Raw genomic sequence first — 20,451 nt, 5'->3', positions numbered from 1 at the left:
CCTTCTCCCTCCTCGGGGAAAAGCCACGCTCGGCTCAGCTCTTGGGGGCTTTTCCGAGAGGTGGGGGAAGGGACAGAGGGGCTAAGCCAGAAGCTAGAACAGCAAGAGGGAGCGCTGCACAGCGATCCCTCTCACTGTTCTGGCTTCTGGGATAGCCACGTAGCCTGCATTCGCTCCATAAGACGCACACACATTTCCCCTTACTTTTTAGGGGGGGGGGAGTGCGTCTTATAGAGCGAAAAATATGGTGGATAGACATAGTATTTTTGTTATCTGTATTTTCTTGTGTTAAGTGCAGTGCTTTGACATTTTATGTTTGTTGAGCAGAATAAACAAAAGCTACCTCCATTGTGTTTTAGAACTCTTGCCTATCGCCTTTGATAACGTTGCTTGAAGCAGTTTAGAAGTACTGTGTGAATCCGAAGTAGTAGCGGTTGTTGTTGTTTATTATTATTGGATCTAATTATTGTTCTGATTTCTCTCCTACCACCCCTCCCCCCTTTTTTTTAATCAGCCGTTTTCCTCCAAGCACATGGAACTCCTATGAGTAATGAAATGATGGTGACAATGGGACTGAAACATTGGGAAGATAGGAATTCTTGTGAAAGAAAGGAATCCCCACTTCTTTTAAAGGAGAGCTTGGTCCAGCCCCCACAAGGGGCAGACGACTTTCCCAAAATTACCTCACTTTCTCACCTGAATTTCTCACAGTGAAAAGGAACAATGTTGTGTTTCCCTGCCTGTACTTGGGGCTCCCTATCCTTGAGGGAACCTTTTAAAAAATCCATTGGAGGCAGTGGGGATCTTATTTTTCTTGTACAAATGAACCTACACAGGTGAAAGAGAATTCCAAGAAATGTGTTTCAAATCAGATTAGTTTGCCCTTCCTTCATTGAGCTGGATTAGGACTTATTCCTACTCAGAGTAAACCCATTGACTTCAGTAATTTTATGTTTCAGTGAGTTTTGAGTAGGACTAAGCCTCACGCCAACCTAGTGGTTTTTTTAAAAAAAATAGAAAACTGAAATGGACCCACCTAATCTTCACCTTGCAGTAGCTTTCCTTTCCTTCACAAGACATTCCCTGTAGGGATTATACTCAAATGGCATGGAATAGCTTCTGGTCACGCTCTTCTAGAAAGTTCTCCTGATCCTTACTCTCTGGGATGTTGGCTATCTGGTGATGGTGGGATTGTTTGGTTATGGTTTTAGTTCCCAATCAGGAGGGGGGGGAATTACTTCTGGTCCGTTTACACGTGTGGGGCACGGGAAACGGTCAAAGTCAACACCTGACACTTTCAAATTTGTTTTTTACAATATCACACTAACGTGGTTCCTGATTTTAGTTGATTTCAAGTGCTATCCTCCATTCTAAAATGACACACTTCCATTGTATACAGTGGGCATCCCTTATTTCAGACACCACAGCTCTGAAATAACCATTGTTGAAATTCTGATCCAGGATTCCTGTTCTAATGTCACTTGAGATTATTTCTGCTGCATCTTCTTCTAAAGGGTCTGTCACTTTCCACTGGTAGTTTGATTTGGCTCTGGGTGTCATTTATCCCTTCCCTTTATAGTGCTCCTTTCCTAGATAGTAATAGCAAAGAAGCTGTGGTAAGTTTTTATTCAAATCAGATTTCCCCCCATGAACTTTGGATCTCCAACCGCAGTCCTGGGAAAGAGTGGCTGTTGATATGGATCCCAGCCAACTTGCAAAGTGCATATTGGAAGTGGATGGGAGTCAAAATTCACAGTCTTAAAGAACCCCCACCATTCTGGTTTGCCAGGAAAGTCACTGAGCAGAGCTCAGTGCCATGCTGGTTATATGTGTTCATTTAGAGTGCTCAGTAGGTTGACCAGCAGCAGCAGCAGCAGCAGGAGGAAGCAAAGTCCTGCTTTATCCCCCACAAACTTCTGCCCTTGCCCAATTTCCTTTTCACAGGGAATTTTCTTTCCTCATCCCAGTACTGGAAACATTGGCTCTGTGCTGGATTAGTGAGGTCGTATCTGTGATGATGTAACAGATTCAATGATGTCACTTTCCTGGAGCAGAGGCAGGAACTGTGCAGCCATCCATAACCACTATAACCTCTAATAGTGAAAAAGAAATGGAGGAAAATGGTTGGTCTCCCTGTGGTAGCAGAATCCAGGCTGAATTCAGGTGATGGAGAATTGAAGGGCATAGAACATCTGCTTTGCACCAAGAGGGTCTCCGATAGCCCTGAGCTTCTAGCTGCTCAAAAAGGGCCTGGTACATTGGTGTGATAAATATTGTCAAATATTTATCAAATATTGTCAAAAGGATCGAGTTGGTGGTCTGACAGCTAAAGAAATCCATGGCTTTTGCAAAACCCCAAACTCATACAAACACATTTTTTCTGTTCCACCTACACAGACCTCTCCCTTGCCCCACACACTTTGAACTTAGGAGGCTCTTTTGCTAGGAGCAAGCAGGGTTGGGGCAATGGAACATGTTCTGATAGTTTAATTGACTGATTCCATGCAGTCAAGAGTATGTGGCATATGTGGATATGTACAGCCACAGTGCATTTCATTTAAGATGTTGCTGCTATTGGCTGTCAGGGAGCCTCCTGCCCCTTCAAGTCAGTACACAACAATACTTGTGAAACTGAAACTGCTTCATTCATTGGAGAAGAGGAGACACTTGATCCCTAGTGGCTTTCTTGAGCTTTAACATAATAATGGAGTGCTGTTGGTGCAGCTTAAAAATGCCCACTTTGTCTTTCTCTCTCACCCTTCCTCTTGCGGTCCTCTCTGCTTTCCTGGGTTGTGGGGTGAAGACACTTAACAGTTGGTCTGATCAGAATAATGTTTTTCTTTCTCCTCTTTCCTTTTTCTTCTTCCCCAACTCTCATCCATACTGACCTCCTCTCTTCTCTTCTTCTTTGCTCCCCCTGTGCTTCTCCCAACCACATGCTCTTTCTTTCTGTCTCTCTTGCTGGATACATGAAGCCTCACATCGCTCTTCTATGGAGAGCAAAGTGAAAAGGAGAAATCCCCATCAGAGACCAGCCCACTGGACGCTGACAACAAAGATGTGGTAAGCTTAAGTGGGGAAATTAGGATGGAGCCTCATTCTGCTGAAAGGAGCTTCTGTCACTGTATGTAAATTGGGTCAACCAGACATTCAAGAAAGGGTGGGGGGAGTAGAGATGACTAATGTTTTCAGAGTGAATAGTGCTTTTCTGGAAACCCGCCAATTACGCTATGATATTATTCATCATAAGGCAGACAAATAGGAGGTGATGCTTGGTAGCCTAATGATCTTCATGAATTGCTTTCACTATTTCTAATCCTGCCATTTTCTGAAAAACTGTTCATCGGATTACATTGTTCTTATCTGGAACGTAACAGTGAAACATTGGCTCCCAGTACATTTCTGAGCACAATTCAAAGTGTTGGTGCTGACCTTTAAAGCCCTAAACGGCCTCGGTCCTGTATACCTGAAGGAGCGTCTCCACCCCCATCGTTCTGCCCGGACACTGAGGTCCAGCGCCGAGGGCCTTCTGGCGATTCCCTCACTGTGAGAAGTGAGGTTACAGGGACCAGGCAGAAGGCCTTCTCGGTAGTGGCCCCGCCCTGTGGAATGCCCTGCCACCAGATGTCAATGAAATAAACCATCTGACTTTTAGAAGACATCTGAAGGCAGCCCTGTTTAGGGAAGCTTTAATTTTTGATGTTTTATCGTGTTTTTAATATTCTGTTGAGAACCGTCCAGAGTGACTGGGGAAACCCAGCCAGATGGGTGGGATATAAAAAACAAATAATACTAATTATTTATTTATTTATTAAGAGCCAAGCTGCATCAGACAAATGGTCCATCTCTCCAAGTCTACTGCCTTTGACAGTGACTAGTACTGTACTGGGTTTTTCTGTGAAAATGCACAGGGAAAGCAAAGGGCACTTACTTGTGTGTTCTTTCTCTTAATGTTTATCTAGGATCATGCTCAGTTACATTAATCTGCACCATATAATTCCAACACAGTTGCAAATGCAGACATAGCCCTAATTTTTGGAGATTGGTAGGAACATCAATAGATCAGCGGTTCTTGCCTAATTGATATCAGTCAACTAGCTCATTCTGTTTCTCCAACTTCCATTCTAGGGATTCTGTTCCTGGCTCCTGTCAGTCTACCAGATGAAGTGAGTACATGCTACTTTTGGGTGATGACTATTACATGTCTTATTCCAACTTTTTATGTAATTAAATCCTAACACCATTGTTTTTCGTCAGCCATTTTATTCCGCTAGATGTGCGGACACGAATCCCTATCAAACATGGTTGTAAAGCCACTGCTTAGTCGTCCATTTTGCATTGGACCTGAGAATGTGATGATCTCTGTTGTTTTGATGTTTTCTTTCTCTCAAGAAAGGAAAGGAGGGGAAACAGATGGGATTTTGTGGCTCTGTGCTGACATGCCTTCATATCTCTCTCTCTCTCTCTCTTAAGGGATGAGGAAATCCAAAGCAAGTGTGGAATCGATGCCACCACCTACCTCTCCTTCCAGCGGCACGTCTTGGTGCTGCTTCTGATCATCTGCGTGCTCTCAGTGGCTGTGGTCCTCCCTGTCAACTTCTCTGGGGATCTCTTGGGTACGTAGACTGCGCCAGGGCAGGGCACAGAAGCCCCTCCAGTTGCTCTCCCACAATGTAATTAGTGGTGTGTGGCGACAGAGCTGCATTCGGACCCCAGGCCTGAGGGACCCTTGTCACCATCCTTGTACTGAGCCCCCAAATGCTGCTGTTTGCATAATGTTGGAGGCATGGCTGTGGAAACGAGGGGATTTTTTTAAAGGCATCTCTTGTGACCGTGCCCTCTGGTGTCTGTGACAACTCATATCTCTCTCTCTGTCTCTCTATCTCCCAGGGAAGCATCCAGCTAATTTTGGCCGAACCACAATTGCGAATGTCCCCAAAGAGTACGTGATTTATTTTCCTCAGAGTTCTGTTGTTTTTGCTGCTTGTAGTGATGACCGTTGGGAACAAATGAGGACCATTTACACATCAAGAGTCCTTCATCATCATGTCCTGGATCCATTTTTCTTGACATTATAATCCCTGTGTGTGTATGCATGTGGTAAGGTGGCTGCTGTGGTCTAAACCACTGAGCCTTTTGGGCTTGCCAATTGTAAGGTCGGCAGTTTGAATCCACGCGACGGGGTGAGCTCCCATTGCTCTGTCCCAGCATCTGCCAACCTAGCAGTTCAAAAGCATATCAGTGCAAGTAGATAAATAGGTACTGCTGTGGCAGGAAGGTACCGTATTTTTCGCTCTATAACACACACTTGACCATAATACACACATCGTTTTTAGAGGAGGAAAACGGGGGGGGGGATTCTGAATGAAACAGTGGGTGTATCATTTTTGTGCCTCATGCTGTGGCCACAGACATGTGATCTGATGGTGAGTTTGGGGTAGCCCAATGCAAAAATCCTGAGAATCCCTGTGGATCTGTGCTTTGTAACCACGTTTTTGCACCATTGTGGCCCCAGGCAACAGTGGGTGCGTGATTTTTTTGGTGCAGGCTGTAGCCATGGAGATGCTATGTGATCTGATGGTGAATTTGGGGTGACCCAATGCAAAGATCCTGAGGATCCCTGTGGATCTGTGCTTTGTAACCACGTTTTTGCACCATTGTGGCCCCAGGCAACAGTGGGTGCGTGATTTTTTTGGTGCAGGCTGTAGCCATGGACATGCTCTGTGATCTGATGGTGAATTTGGGGTGACCCAATGCAAAGATCCTGAGGATCCATGTGGATCTGTGCTTTGTAACCACATTTTAAGTGGGGAGGGAAGGAAAAACACAGAAGGGACAAGGAGCACGAGAGGGGTGTGCAGAGAAGCAGCTGGCTAAGAATGCAGGAGAGGGGTTTAACGGGAGGGAGGAAAGGAAGGCAAAAGTTTTTCCCCACCCACCCACCCAAGCCAGCCCCCCCCCCTCTCTCCCACCTGCATGTTTTCCGGCTGTCTGCGAGTCCCTAAAATGCTTCCCTGAACGCAGCAGCACCGGAGCACGGAGAGGAATTAGAAGGAAGGACGCGATCCTTTCCTTTCCCCTCTGCTTGCCTGGAGGGGAGGGGATTTGCCTGCTCTTTGTTCCGTTTGAGCAAACAGCAACCGAAACAGAAGAGGGTGGGCAGTAAGACCCTGAGGCAGAATGCAGGAAAGCAACAGCTTCCTCTCTCACGGAGCTCCCTCCTCCCTGACGCGCGCAATTGGATTTTTGCCCCTGCACTCGGGCCAGTCGGCTCCAGGGACCACACATTCGCTCAATAACATGCACAGACATTTCCCCTTACTTTTTAGGAGAAAAAAATCTGCGTGTTATAGAGAGAAGAGTACGGTATGCGGTTGTGATTATCCCCGCTTAAAAAATGAAGCAACTCTGAATGTGCACACATAATTGGATCACCTCCATACTTTTTAGTATTAACCTACCCACCCCAATTTGTGGGCGTTTTGTTTTTAAGCCTAAGCTTTTAGCACATACCTGTTTCATTTAGTATTGCAGTGCTCCTAGTATGTGGATTAGTGGTATGTGGAGGGGAGCGGGTGGCGCTGTGGTCTAAACCACCAAGCCTCTTGGGCTTGCCGATCGGAAGGTCGGTGGTTCGAATCCGCGTGACAGTGGTGAGCTCCCGTTGCTCTGTCCCTGCTTCTGCCAACCTAGCAGTTCAAAAGCACACCAGTGCAAGTAGATAAATAGGTACCGCTGTGGCAGGAAGGTAAGCGGCGTTTCTGTGCACTCTGGCAGTCATCACAGTGTCCCATTGTGCCAGAAGTGGTTTAGTCATGCTGGCCACATGACCTAGAAAGCTGTCTGTGGACAAACGCCGGCTCCCTCAGCCTGAAAGCGGAATTGAGCGCCACACCCCATAATTGAATTTGACTGGACTTAACCGTCCAGGGGTCATTTACCTTTACCTTATGCATGTGTACCCATGTATGTACCTGGTCTGTGCAGTTGGTATGAGCAATAAGTTTTTGGTGGAAGCCACAAACAGGAAATGTTTTTATCCTCTACAGCAAAGCAAATATGGGGGGCAGGGGGAGAAGGGAATAATATCAAATCCGCCAGGGTTGGTCACTGGCTGCAAGAATTCTTTTGAACATTGCTACAACATGGCAACAAATTCAGAGTCACTGTTTTTACGCATTGTGCAATTTTCTACCTTCTCATCTACTGTTGGTCCTTGACCTGTTCCCCATATTTCCATCTCCAACATGCATGACTCTGTGATGATCTCAATGCGTAGGGTAACAAAGATCCAGGAACTAAGGTTCTACTTGGTTCTTTCTTTTACAACTATTGGGAAGCTTTTTGTGTGTGTAAAAACACAGGGGTAATTTGGGGTACTTCTGGGCTAGCCCTCTCTCCATGAAACTGTGATATTGTTATGTGAGGGTGGAAGTTGTTGCCTACATCCCATAATGAGGAATTCTAGGTGTTCCTCAGGAAACGGTTGTGGCTTCCTTATATTCTGGCCAAGATCCCTTGTATTTCCTGTTTGGAAAAAATGTATTTCCTTTTGTCTCCTGTAGTGACCGTCTCCTGTGGCTGCACAGCATCTTTGCCCTCCTCTATTTCATCATCACTGTGCTCTGCATGGCTCATCACTCCATCCAACTTGAATACAAGGAGAATGAGAAGGTAAGAAATACAGTGGCCCCATTCCCGCCTTCCCCTTCTGCCCTTTCAGAGAAACTCTGGGCAATGAGGTGTTTTCATTGTCCTTTGCTAAGGGAGATCCTTGGGTCCAAAGCTGGTTTCAAGAAGTTCACACTGGTATGGTGGGAATGCTCTGGAAGGAGGTGGGTTGAAATCCCAAGCCAGCTGTAAACTAATTTACTATGTGGCCTTTCGCAAATTGCTCAGAAAACCAATGAGGCAAGCGTCTTATGTAGGAAAGACTCCTGTATAAACAATATTTTTAAAATCTTTCTTAATGTTATGAACTAGCTGCAGGTGGGAAAGTTAATTTAATTCAAAAGTTTTTTAAAGAGAGAATGGATCCCAGTATGTTTCAGTCAGGTAACCATCCACTGTTGGGGAATTTTGGAGTCTGGTGTCTGTGTCCTTAATGAGAGCTGTGGACCAAAAATGAGAACTCTGTCTTGGGTTCCTTTTATTTTAATTTTCATGCCATCCCATAACAAAATTATTTGGGTGGCTTACAATAAGTATTAAAAAAAACACACGAAAGAAACCCATAAAATAAAGCAGCATAAATATGTGTTTAACAGCTTACCACTTTGCATAGTGTCTTAATGCCTTGGCAAAATTTCAGAATTAAGCTTTATCTGTACAGAATTCTGGATACCCTGCTTATTTGCAGGAGGGGGGTAGTCTGGTCCTGTTGCTCTCGGTGTCTCCTTTTTTCAGGGACTTTCTCCCTTTCTTCTCCCTAAGGTGGCCCGGACCCTGATGGTTACCAGGATTCCCAAAGATATTATGGATCCCTCCCTTGTCATCAAACATTTCCAGTAAGTGCAACTATAAGCTGATATCCATGCCTCTAAACACATCCCCTTTCTTCTCTAGCTAGTAATAGTCACTCACTGAAGGTGGATGGGAGACTGCCTGGGTACCACTTATACAACATCTTGGGTCCCAAGATAGGTGAAATGTGGGATATAAATATACAAAAATAAAATAAATACATTCATAAGATAATGTCCCATTTTTAACCAATCGCTGCTACAACAACTTTCTAAAGAGGTATTCTGTATTTCATGGTACCATCCCAGTCTCCGTTCCCTTGTGACGCCAGGGATGGGATGGGCAGGATTGATCAAGCTCCATCACTTCCTTTTCACAGGTGAGCATGTTCCTTAAATATCTTGATTGTCTCTTCTCAACAGTGAGGCTTACCCAAGCTGCACAGTGACTGGTGTCCAGTTCTGTTCCGATGTTCGCACACTGATGAAGTTGGATTCAGAGAGGTGGGTGTGTTGTTTTTCTGCTGTGACCTGGATTTTTCTAAACTCCTTGGATTCTATTAAGCAGATATCCTGATATCAATTTTACAGTGCAGTAGCAAGCACCTTTCAGCAAGATTGTTCTCACCCCGCCTTGAGAATTGCTTCAGGCACTTTGCAAGACACAAGGGAGAAGCTTGTGTCTGATCCTTTTAACATGACAAAGACTTGCATCTTGGCAATTATTTGCTGCATTATATTTATTATTTTACTTAGAGCACTTAGGCTCCCAGGGTGGCGTACCTTTGATAAAAACAAGGTGGTCTCTGCCATCAGGTTTACAATCGAAAAGGCACAGCACGCGAGGGAAAAGGAACAGGGAAGTAAGGGGGGGAGCAAACTCACATGTCAGTTCTTAATGTTGAATAGTACTTACAATGACCAGCTGGAATGGAAACAGTTAAAGGGCAGACCCATTTCTGGTCTGTGTCACTTAAACATACTGTTTTTAGCCATAATTCCATTCAGGCCTCACATTTAATCTGCAATTTTTTAAAAAATTCATCTCAAGATATGTCTCTAAATACACTGCCTCAAATCACAACTTTTTACTCCGTGAATGAAAGGAGATTTGAGATCATGATGGGGTTTCTTCTGTGAGTGCAGCTCTTCTTCCATGAATGGAGGCTCCCATTCACAGAGCCAAAGGATCCAGGCCACACACTGTGATACCTTGAAACCTATTTAAACAAGTATTTTGTCTGCATATTTAAATAAATATATAAATGCCAAGTGCTGCACCGCAACGTTATTTCCATCACAGCTAAGGTTCTGAGGATGTAATTCTGTAGGGGTGGGAAACCTTAGACCCAGAGGTTAAATGCGGCCTTCCAGTCCTCTTTATCTGACCCTGAGAACTGCCCCCAGTCCACACTCCTCACTGGCCTGGCTAGAAAGTGTCCTTGAACTATTTCATGCCTCTTTTGCTTGTCTGGATGGAGCATGTATGGGTGTGGAGACACTAGAATGCTGTACGAAGGCAACGTTTACACCTATTTTTCTGCCCACTTTTGTCCCCACTCACCACTGTCATGTGGCCCTCAGAAGGTTGCCTGGAAGGGAATGTGGTCCTTGCGATGAAAAAGGTCCCCCACCCCTGCTGTACGGAATCCGAAAGCCTCAAACTTAAGCAAAGCAACTGCAGTTGTGCATGCATGGAAATACACTTACCGTATTTTTCCATGTATAAGACGATATTTTATCCTTTGAAATGATGGGCAAAAATTGTGAGTTGTCTTATGGATAACAGTGGGTGGGTGGGCAATTGGTGGCAGCAGCCAGCAGGAGATTGTCAGAGGCAATTGGCCGTGTGATTGGCCTGCTCAACAACTTTGAGCAATTTCCCCCCAAAAAATAGGGGTTGTCTTATACATGGGGGCATGTTATGCACGGAAAAATACGGCAATTCTGAACACAATGATTCAATGGGCAGCCTCGTTAACTTTCCGCTCTGCTTCGTTTTGGCTGGCAGGCGCAAGGCAATGAAGGGGAGGCTTTACTTCACCACCAAGGCTCAGAAGGAGGGGAAAATCATGATCAAGATCCACCCCTGCTCACGCATCTTCTGTTGCCGTAGTTGCGGCTTTGAAGAGGTACAGAGTGAAATTCAGGGCCGGCACATGAAACTGACCGTGGGCATTTATGATTGTCCATTACCCTGTTGCTTTGTTAGTCTGCTGGCTACCAAGCTAAGCTAGAGACAATTTCCATGTGAAGTTTGATTGAGTGATTGCTTTTATACAGTGCTTTTTTAAAAAAAGTTTAGGGGTGCTCTCATTTTGACTCAAGAAAATCTCCATTTTATAGTTCAGATTGGGAAAAATAAATACAGTAAATGGACAAAAGTACAAAGAACATGCATTACCTCATATTACTCAGCTGACAGTAAAACACCACACAGCCACATTCCACATTGCTTCACATTTTAAACACTCACTTCCATCTGAGAGTCAGGAAATGAGGCTGCCATCGGAGGTGGTAAGAACGAAACTGACCAGTCACCGTGCTATTCAATGGTGGTGATTCACTGTGCTAGAGAAGAAACTAAAAAATTTTAAAAATTAGTTTCTTCCATTAGATTCACAAAATGTTTAGGGGTATGCGTCCCCCTGCGTCCCCCTAGAAACCACCTTTTTGCCAAGGCGCCCAAACATGGTTTGTAGTTTTAAAATATGAAAACAAATGCATGTTATAAAACGCAGAGTGACTGACAGAGTCATCTCAGGCCACACAGGCCTCTCCAAGAGCTGATGGCAACAAGCTCCCTGGCTTGTGTTCCCTCATTCCTGCCTTCCCTCAGGCTGCACAGGCCTTTCTTGAGCAGCCCCAGGGGAAAAGGCCTGCTCCAACAGTTCTCTGAGACCTCTTGATAGTTTTGTCAGGAGCTGGTGGTTAGTGCCTGGCCCAAGTCTCCTAGCTTCTGCCTTCCCTCGGGGCACACAGGTCTTTCTTAAGCAGCCTCAGGGAAATGTCACCCAGTGACAGGGGGAAAAAACCTGGAAATGGGAGTCTGTGTGTGTGTGTGTTTTTCTTGAGCACTTGCCTGTCCCCTGGACCTAGTTCATGACAGAGCTGAAATTGATCTGCTACACAACTGGCCTTCACCTGGTGAATTGCGACCCGCAATTTTGTTAAGCCTAAGTCAGAGATGGGCCACACCAGTGGCACTCTTTCCCCCATTCTGCATGCACATTTTGTAAATGTGTGAGGAGGCTTGTTTGTGCCTCTCTTCCTCTGTTTTCAGAACATATGAGATAGAAAAAGGATTGTATAAAGAAAGACACACGAAGGAATTTATTTATTTTTTAAGGCCCAATGTTTCAGATTAGGACTAAAGGGGATTGTTTGAGCACCGAGAGAAAGCGCAGTGAAGACAATAATTTATAGAGAAATGGATACATGAGGTTAAAAATGGGCCCAGCATTTCAGATTGGGACAGAAGCGGGGATCATTAGAATATCCATAGACAGTGTGTCTGAGGGAGAGAGATATAGAGAAAGGCACATAAGGTAGTAAAAATTAAAAATGGGCCCAATATTTCAGGCTGGGACTAAAGGCAGGGCTTGGGCTGAAACTGTTACAAACTGTTTCACGGTTCTACGTCATCTCGGAAGATGTGCTTCAGCTTGCACCATCTAGAGGCCTTGCTGGAATACTGTCTGGCAGCTGGCAGCTGTTATTCCAACTGAGACCATAGTCTCCTTGACATAGTTATTGCTGTTCTTTTTCAAGTAGTGTCTGCCTGAAAGGGCTGGAATGACGCAGTTAATCTCTCTCACTTGCATGCACACACCTTCATGTGACAGCTGATTCACTCCAGTTGCAACTCCTGGGCTAGAATTTGGCAGCTGATGAATGTTTACTTGGTACCAATTTTATTGCGGAGTCTGGCCTTGGACTTTTACTCCACCTCATCACAGCAAGTATAATCAGTTTATATTGGTGATGGAAAATGCCTAGATTAAACCAGTATATATCATTCTTGCTGTCTCACAAAAAAAATAATTGTGCGGTAGTTGGAGTTTCAGGAAGCAGCCGGTGAATGCAGCCTTTCAGAGAATGCGTGAAGACAGAAGATGATAACTTCATTCTGCATTTACTCTCACAGGCATTTCAAAGCAGAACCAATAACTGAGCATGCTTCTTTTTCTCCCTGCTAGGTAGATGCAGAGCAATACTATGGGGAGCTAGAAGAGAAATTGACAGATGAATTTAATGCGGAGCGGAGCCGGATTGCGTTAAAACGCCTTGACATGGCTTTTGTCACATTTCAGGATGAGAGGATGACAGCCACGTGAGTGTTCCCTGCTACTACTAATTTCTCTAGGAGTTTGTTCACACTGAACGTCTTAACTTGCACCGTATTTGAGGTCAGAAAGGATTATCTCCAAGGGGAATATTAGGAATATAGGAAACTGCCTTATGCATAGTCAAACATTGGCCCATCTGACTCAGTATTGACTGATTGGCTGCTGTTTTCCAGGGTTTTTGGGGCAGTGATCTCTCCCAACCCTATTGGAGATGCCAGGGATTGAACCTGAGACGTTCTGCATCATCATCATCATCATCATTTATTACTTATACTCCGCCCATCTGGCCGGGCCTCCCCAGCTACTCTGGGCGGCTTCCAACAGGATATTAAAAACACAATAAAACATCAAACATTAAAAAACTTCCCTAAACAGGGCTGCCTTCAGATGTCTTCTAAATGTCAGAAAGTTGTTTATTTCCTTGACATCTAATGGGAGGGTGTTCCACAGGGCAGGCGCCACTATCGGGAAGCCACAGCCCTTTTGTCCAAAATGGAGCTGCATTCTGTATGGGAGTAGTATTGGACCACCCTCCTCCAGCTGTTGCCTCTTCTCTCCCCCAGAATTCTGAAAGATTACAGCCGTGTCTGGTGTCGCAAGCATCCACAACAGTCTTCTGTTACCACAGTGGTGAAATCCCATTGCTGGGGGGTCAGCTATGCCCCCGCTCCCAACGACATCATCTGGTGAGTTCCCATGCTTCTGCCATCCTGGTTTTCAAGGGAGCATCAAGACAAGGAGCGAGTTCAACATGTTGAAATTTTAAGATTCCGTGTTATACTTTTGGGTGTTTCAAGACTAGCAAATCCACCGCTTTAAACCCTAGGCCAGCCTTCTCCAACCTAATGCCCCCAATATGTTTTAGAAAACATCTGTCAGCCCCATCCAGCACAGCATCAGGTTACGGGAGGCTGGCCTGGGCAGTGACATCAGGCAGAAAAGAGAGATAGATGTAAATGTTCGTTTGGGCACTGATGTTGAAAGATGCTGTTGAGTCCAGAGAGTGTCTGGTTATTCTGGTGCTTTTTTGTAGCCACTGTTAAAAATTCACTACATAAAAATTCAGCAAAATTGATAAAACAGTAATCGAGGCAACTAACATTACATGCTGAAATGAATCCCTAGGGGAATTATTATTATTTATTATTATTTATTACATCTGTATACCACCCTTCATCTGAAGATCACAGGGCAGTTCACAACATAAAAATACAAAATGAGAATAGCCTAACTTCTGTAATCTATGCTCTGGTAAGCTATAGGTGGATCCATTAGACTCCAAGGGCAGACCTCTGCAGAGGGTAAAAGGTGCCAAAAGCCTAAATCTCAGCAGGAAGTGATCTGACCATGATAAGGGACTGATGTCAGTATATCCCAATTTCGGATCGCCTTCTTCCTACCCAGTTGAGAAAACAAGGTTCAGAGTGTAGCCTGCCACATGGGTTGGGCCGATGACATTTGGGACAGCCCCATGGTCATTATGGCAGCCATGGAGTCCTGAGCTACCCCGCAGCCAGTGCCTCAGGGAGATTTGGCTGAGTACAACTATACCTTCAAAGCACATTTCCCCCCTCAGGGCACTGCAGTTCATTCCTCAGGGTTAAAATTCCCAGCAAGCCTTCCCAAACTACAATGCCCAGAATTCTTTGAGCAACAAAATTGTTGTTGTTGTTGTTGTACCACCCTCTACCCATAGATCTCAGGGCAGTTCACAATGAAATGTGCTTTGAATGTGTGATGTGTACGCAGTCATAGAGGAGAACCTTAGTATTCAGACACATTCATGTGGCAGAAGGCAGACTTTTTAATATATTTCCACAGGGAAAGTTATGTTACTCTGCATTGCAACAAAAACAACAGTTTTGTGGTGCCCAAAAGACTAACCAATTTATTGCAGCATTAGCTTTTACAGACCACATTCCAGTTCACCAGTTGCATGAAGAATAATCCTCATGTGCATGTATATACATGGTTGATTGGGGAATTGTAAGCAGTGAGGTCAGTGTCTGTAATTTTTGCATTTTATTTCCCTCTGACATCACTGCTTACTACCCTTCCATGTGTAGATATACCTGCACCTAGGGTTTACACCGCACGAAACTGATGAACTGGACTTGAGCCCACAAAAGCGTAGGCCGCAATTGATTTCTTACTGCACCTTAGAATCTTAGCTGTTTTTGTATCGTTGCTGGTGGAAGAACTGGGTGAAACAATAGCACCATCTGCTGACTGCAATTAATACACTACACAAAGGTGGTGTGAAAACTGTTCTCGGGGATATTGACAGGATTTTTGCAGCTTCCGCAAGGACCAAAGAAAACTGCCTTATACTAAGTCCATCTAGCTCAGTTTTGTCTATACTGACTGGGAGTTTCTCCTAACCTTACCTGGAGACACCAGAGATTGAACCTTGGATCTTTTGCATGAAAAGCAGATGCTACACCACTTGAGTTATGGCCCTTCTCCTTGGCCACCTAGCAGACCTATCTGGCTGAAGTGAGTATTCATCTGTAGATGCTTCCAAACATCTGCATAATCCAGCCAACACCATGCTTTTGTGGGTACAGTGTGCCACTAATTGGTCATCCACAAAGCAAATAATCCTCAAGCCAGTGTTACCTTTTTAAAACAATCACTAATTTCAGCAGCCAGCATGTTGCAAACAACCAACTGCAAACACTTTGCGCACAATCAGTATATTTCTAGTTAGATATTATGATTTATGCAGAAGTCCTAAACCCCAGAAGTGAGGGCAAGAGTGTTATTATGAGATGGGAACTTCTTAACTCACTAACCTGGTGCCCTCCATGTGTTTCGGTCTGCAGTCGTTCTGGCTGGGGCTGATGGGAGTTGTAGTCTTAACACATCTGGAAGGCATCAGGTTGATGGCAGCTGCTGTCACCTCTTGGCCGGCTGGCTTCCCTGCACTCCGCATGCTCCTCATGCTTTCTTTCTTGTAGGGAGAACTTATCCGTCAGCGGTGCTTCGTGGTGGGTGCGGTTTGTCGTGCTCAACATCTGCCTCTTCATCCTCCTCTTCTTCCTCACCACGCCCGCCATCATTGTCAACACCATGGACATGTTCAACGTCACACGGCCTGTAGAGAGCCTCAAGGTGCGCACTGCCATCCCCTATGGGGTTCTTCCTTATTGGTACTAGAGCCCAGCTATGGGGAGGGTAACATTCCCACTCCCTGCTTTTCAGGGCTTGCCCATTCCATGCCCATCCACCCCCAAAAGAGAAGCATATACCTGTGAAAGCATTGGACAGGGAATGAAATCTCTGCCTAATGTCCTGATAGTGGAGCCTTTAGCGCTGCTCTGCGCAGGGGAGCCAGACAGCTGTGTGCTCTGTGCTATGGTACTTGCCATCTTCATCTTTGATCTTCAAATGCATCCCGATACTGAATAGGTTGTTGCACCGAAGGAAGAATGACACAGGTGATCCTCTGGTTTAGAGAAGGAGCTGTGGCAGAAATCTCCCAGCACAGAACAGCCATTCATCCTTTTTTGCCTTTGATGTGGCGTTGTTTTTACCCAAGCCGCACTTACAGTCAGTGACCAAATTAGCAGCAATGAGAGGGAACCTAGGCTATGCACTATCAAGGAGAAGTTGCATGCTTTTAGTCCTGTTCCCAGGGTGCGGCAGGCAGAGAAGCTGGTGGATTCTTAGTAAAAGTATTAAGTAATATTATTCCTCCTGTCTTATCTCATTTCCCAGAATCCTATTGTCACCCAGTTCTTCCCCACGCTGCTGCTCTGGGCTTTCTCAGTCTTCCTGCCTTTCATCGTGTACTACTCTGCTTTCTTCGAATCGCACTGGACGAGGTAACTCATATCCTTACACCTGCAACTTTTAAAATGGTTTTGTGCTGGAAACAAACCCCAGGGGTTAGATTTTGTTGCATTACGCATTTTCAGAGTTTCTCTGGGGATCTACCTGGCTGTGACAGTAACAGTCAGTAAAATTCATTGCTGAATCTGGGAATCCTTTTATCTGGTTGTTTTAATAGCATGGTTTCCTAAGTTAAAAGGAAAAACCTGGTAAACCCTAAAAGAACCCCATGCTTTATTTTATTTATTCATATTGGAGTAAAAGGGTTTGTAACTCTCATTATTATTGTTGTTGTTATTTATTACATTGAGACGCTGCCTTTATCTCAAGGTGGGGTACATGTTTCTCCTCCTCCTCCTCCCTATTTCATCACAACAACCCTGTGAGGTAGGTTAGGCTGAGAGTTGGTGACTGGCCCCAGATCATTCAGTGAGCTTCATGGCTGAGTGGGGATTTGAACCCTGGCCTCCAAGGTCCTATTCCAACACTATAACCATTATGCCACACACAATGTATGCTGCTTTATTTAAATCAGATTTTATTAAGGCTTTTCATAATACAATACAAGAAAAAACAAGCTAATCTAAACAAAAGCCAAAAAAAGAAAAATGCAAAGTCCTCATCAAAACCTCAAAGTGTGTTTCAGTGACATTCTGTGATATTTATTGCTGAATCTGAGGATGTTTTTATCAGGTTGCTTTAATAGTATCATCTCGGGAGTTTTACTACAAAATTCTAACCTAGCTCCTGTTACGTTGCTGATTGTCTCTCCCCATGGGATAAATATGTGTTGTTGTTGTTTTCCCCTTTTAGGTCAAATGAGAATCAGATCACAATGCACAAGTGTTATTTTTTCCTGGTGTTTATGGTTATCATCTTGCCCTCACTTGGATTGACCAGGTACAAAGCAACTTGCAGGTGTTAAAACACAAATCATTCTTCCTTTGTTCAGGCCTTTTGTGAAGCCTCTTGAAGGCCTTTTGTTTGCAGATTGAATGCATGCTTCCTGTCTCACAGAACACACTGCAGTTCAGCCCCCCCCCCCCCATAGGGAGGACCAGCAGTTATAAATAAGTAGTTGGCAAGATTTAAAGACAGAAGTGAATCAGCAGCACTTGAGATTTGGGGGAGATCTGCACAAGTGTGTTTTCCATGTGGTAGCTCAAATTACCACATAAAACCTTGTTTTTTAAGTAATTTGTTGATATTAAGCTTACTGTCATATAAAAGGAAGGTAAATTGAATCCACTCCTTTCAAAAGAGAAAATTAAGCTCACTTTAGAGGTAAATTTATTTAGGTTTGAGACTTGACTTGGCACTCCGTTCTTCCTTTCTGAAGCAAAATAAATGCTTTCTTGGGCATTTTGATTTGCATGAGAAAGTAGAGACAAAGTAGTAGGTGGTATTTCACGACTTTAGTCTTTATCTGTATAAGAGGGCAGTGTGTATGAAGGTCCAGAGAGGGGCAAATCACAGGGGCCTTGGGGCTACACAACAAAAATCCTAAAAGCTACAGTACCAGCAGCGGCTGTGGTGGTGGAACAGAGCCTCCCCTCCCTCCCAGCACCAGTATCGCTATAGCTTCCGTGTACAGGCTAGGGCAAAGTGCCGCTGAAGTTGTGAATGCACAGACACACTGGTGAAGCCAGCATGGTAGTCCTGCTGGCATAGCCCCAACCTTTAGTGGGCTAGACTAGTGGCCTGGGGGCCCTGCATATGTTTCCTTGCAAAAGAATAAGCCTCTGTTGCATTCTTGCTCTCTGTTCTCCTTCCCCAGTTTGGATCTCTTCTTCCGCTGGCTCTTTGACACCCACTTTGTGGATCAGGCAGAGATCAAGTTTCAGTGAGTATTGCTCAGAACTGTGTGTGAGAGACAAAGAGGGCTCACCAGTTCTGCTGGCAGGATGGGTGCCCTTGTTTGTGTTTATGAGGTACGTCACGAGCATCTTGTGGCCTTGGTTCTCAGCAAAGGTTTCTGGAAGTGCCACTTTCTCCCGGTCTGTTTAGAGCATCTCTCACTCCTCCGCCCCTGGTTTCTTCCCACCTAGGTGTGTTTTCCTGCCCGACAACGGTGCTTTCTTTGTCAACTATGTTGTCACCTCCAGCCTGATTGGGACAGCCATGGAGTTGCTGCGCATCCCTGGACTCATTGTCTATGCCACGCGGCTCTGCTTTGCCAAGTCTGAACCGGAGCGGCTCCACATCAAGCGGGTTTGCGGTTTCGTTACTTTCTCACTCACACTCAGCCACATGCCGTCCTGTCTTAGGACCAGAAGGCTGTCCTCTTGGCACTTCTGTGTTTTGTGAATCTCTGGGATTCCCTCTTGTTATGTTTTGTTCTGAAGCAACTCTGTCCTGTAAGGGTGTGGAAATGCCATCCACCCCCAACCAAAAAACTCACAAATGGCCAGGCTTGAGGTTCAGCTTCTCCAGAGGTTTATGAGAAACATCAACTTAGGGCAAGCTTCAGTCCTGGAGAGTTATTAGTTAGGATTATATATATATTCTATGTGTTTCAGCTGCATACTATGCAGTGTGTGAGTGAGAACAAAATTTCACTTCTTGAGAAGCTTAGCTTTCTCTTTTTGCAGAAGGGCACTTGCCTGTGCATTGTTGTTGCAGATATAATATTGGAAAACAAGGACAGCAATCTTGGGAGAAGGGCTCTAGTGGCCCAGGTTCTTATGGAGCAGGAATCTCATGAAAGTCAAGCTGTATTTGGGAGTTCACTGTCATGATATTTATCATGCAAGGGGCAAAGAGAGAGTTGAACTTGCTGGACCCACCTCTTTTACTGTGTCACCATTTGCTGGCCTCCACACTTTGGGGGAGGGAGAAGGTTTGAAGTGGGATCTACACATGTCTAGGCTCCCTGTGTGCACAACCCTGCCTATACAATCCTGGTTGTGTATTATGCTAAATAATGTAGGGAATCTCCCCTACTTTAGACTTCCTCCTCCTGTGAGTGGAGGGTGGTGTGGCTGGGCAGTGGAGATGCAACACAGCGGCCCTTAACATAATTTCAATCACATGAGTGTTAGACACCCAAAGAGTGCTTCTGATGGGCCCAGAGCAGACAACGCATTGACCATGGTTAGCACTGTTGCCTAAACACTGCTTAACATCCCAAAGAAACATTGAAACCATGATGTAGCTTGTAAAGGGCATATCTAAGGAGATGTTAGCAAAACCTGATTGTTGCTTTGCAGGCAAGAGAAGCTCAGGAGGCAGGGAAGCTGCCTCAACAGCAGTTTTCTCTGTGCAGGCCAATGTAGTGGGTTTGCAACCTATTTCAACCATGATTTTGCATCCTAGTTTGTGGCCAATACTTAACCATGGTTTAGGTACATAGATGTAATGCTTAACCGTAGCTAAGGGAAACAAATCATATTGGCTCAAGGCTAACCCAGCCAATAAGTGTTCTTTTAGCTCTCCTCATGATGAAGTAGAAGACAACAGGATAAATGTGCTGCTGTGTTTTCCTTAGAACCAAGCTTATGAGTTCCAGTTTGGATTGGAGTATGCCTGGACCTGCTGTATATTTGCTGTTGTCATGACCTATAGCATCACCTGCCCCATTATTGTCCCCTTTGGTAAGTATCTCTGCCAGCCCCCCAAAGTTCCTGTCCTTGTCTAGTCACTTGAGAAAACCAGTATCCTAGTCAGATTTCAGGATGCATGGGGAAGGATATGGGGAATAGAGATGGGCTGCTGGGCAGGGCAGCTGCTGAAGTTTGCCTAATAGGATTCAGGGCAAAACGTGGGGCTCTGCTACCATGCAGTTGCGTTTCACAGCTAAAAGCAGC

General features: G+C 44.9%; 1 protein-coding gene across 6 annotated transcripts in view; it reads left to right on the top strand.

Annotated features, from left to right (window-relative positions):
- The window catches only part of TMEM63C (transmembrane protein 63C), a 70,053-nt gene that overhangs the window by 45,027 nt on the left and 4,575 nt on the right, over positions 1-20,451 (top strand). For 4 of the 6 annotated variants that reach the window (XM_053378606.1, XM_053378614.1, XM_053378597.1 and 1 more), the window contains 17 exons: positions 515-547; positions 2,976-3,063; positions 4,129-4,166; positions 4,474-4,616; positions 4,891-4,942; positions 7,566-7,674; positions 8,434-8,507; positions 8,886-8,966; positions 10,474-10,594; positions 12,662-12,795; positions 13,375-13,497; positions 15,772-15,925; positions 16,532-16,638; positions 17,459-17,545; positions 18,423-18,488; positions 18,694-18,856; positions 20,133-20,238. In XM_053378606.1, the coding sequence (XP_053234581.1) occupies positions 515-547; positions 2,976-3,063; positions 4,129-4,166; positions 4,474-4,616; positions 4,891-4,942; positions 7,566-7,674; positions 8,434-8,507; positions 8,886-8,966; positions 10,474-10,594; positions 12,662-12,795; positions 13,375-13,497; positions 15,772-15,925; positions 16,532-16,638; positions 17,459-17,545; positions 18,423-18,488; positions 18,694-18,856; positions 20,133-20,238 (1,679 nt within the window). The remainder of the gene's footprint in view (positions 1-514; positions 548-2,975; positions 3,064-4,128; positions 4,167-4,473; positions 4,617-4,890; positions 4,943-7,565; positions 7,675-8,433; positions 8,508-8,885; positions 8,967-10,473; positions 10,595-12,661; positions 12,796-13,374; positions 13,498-15,771; positions 15,926-16,531; positions 16,639-17,458; positions 17,546-18,422; positions 18,489-18,693; positions 18,857-20,132; positions 20,239-20,451) is intronic. The other 2 variants (XM_053378628.1, XM_053378637.1) reach the window with 1 other exon arrangement.

This window comes from Podarcis raffonei, chromosome 1, assembly GCF_027172205.1.
Source record: "Podarcis raffonei isolate rPodRaf1 chromosome 1, rPodRaf1.pri, whole genome shotgun sequence".
Lineage (NCBI taxonomy): Eukaryota > Metazoa > Chordata > Lepidosauria > Squamata > Lacertidae > Podarcis > Podarcis raffonei.
The sequence above is the reverse complement of the archived record's forward strand: the minus strand, read 5'-3'. Positions and strand labels throughout refer to the sequence as shown.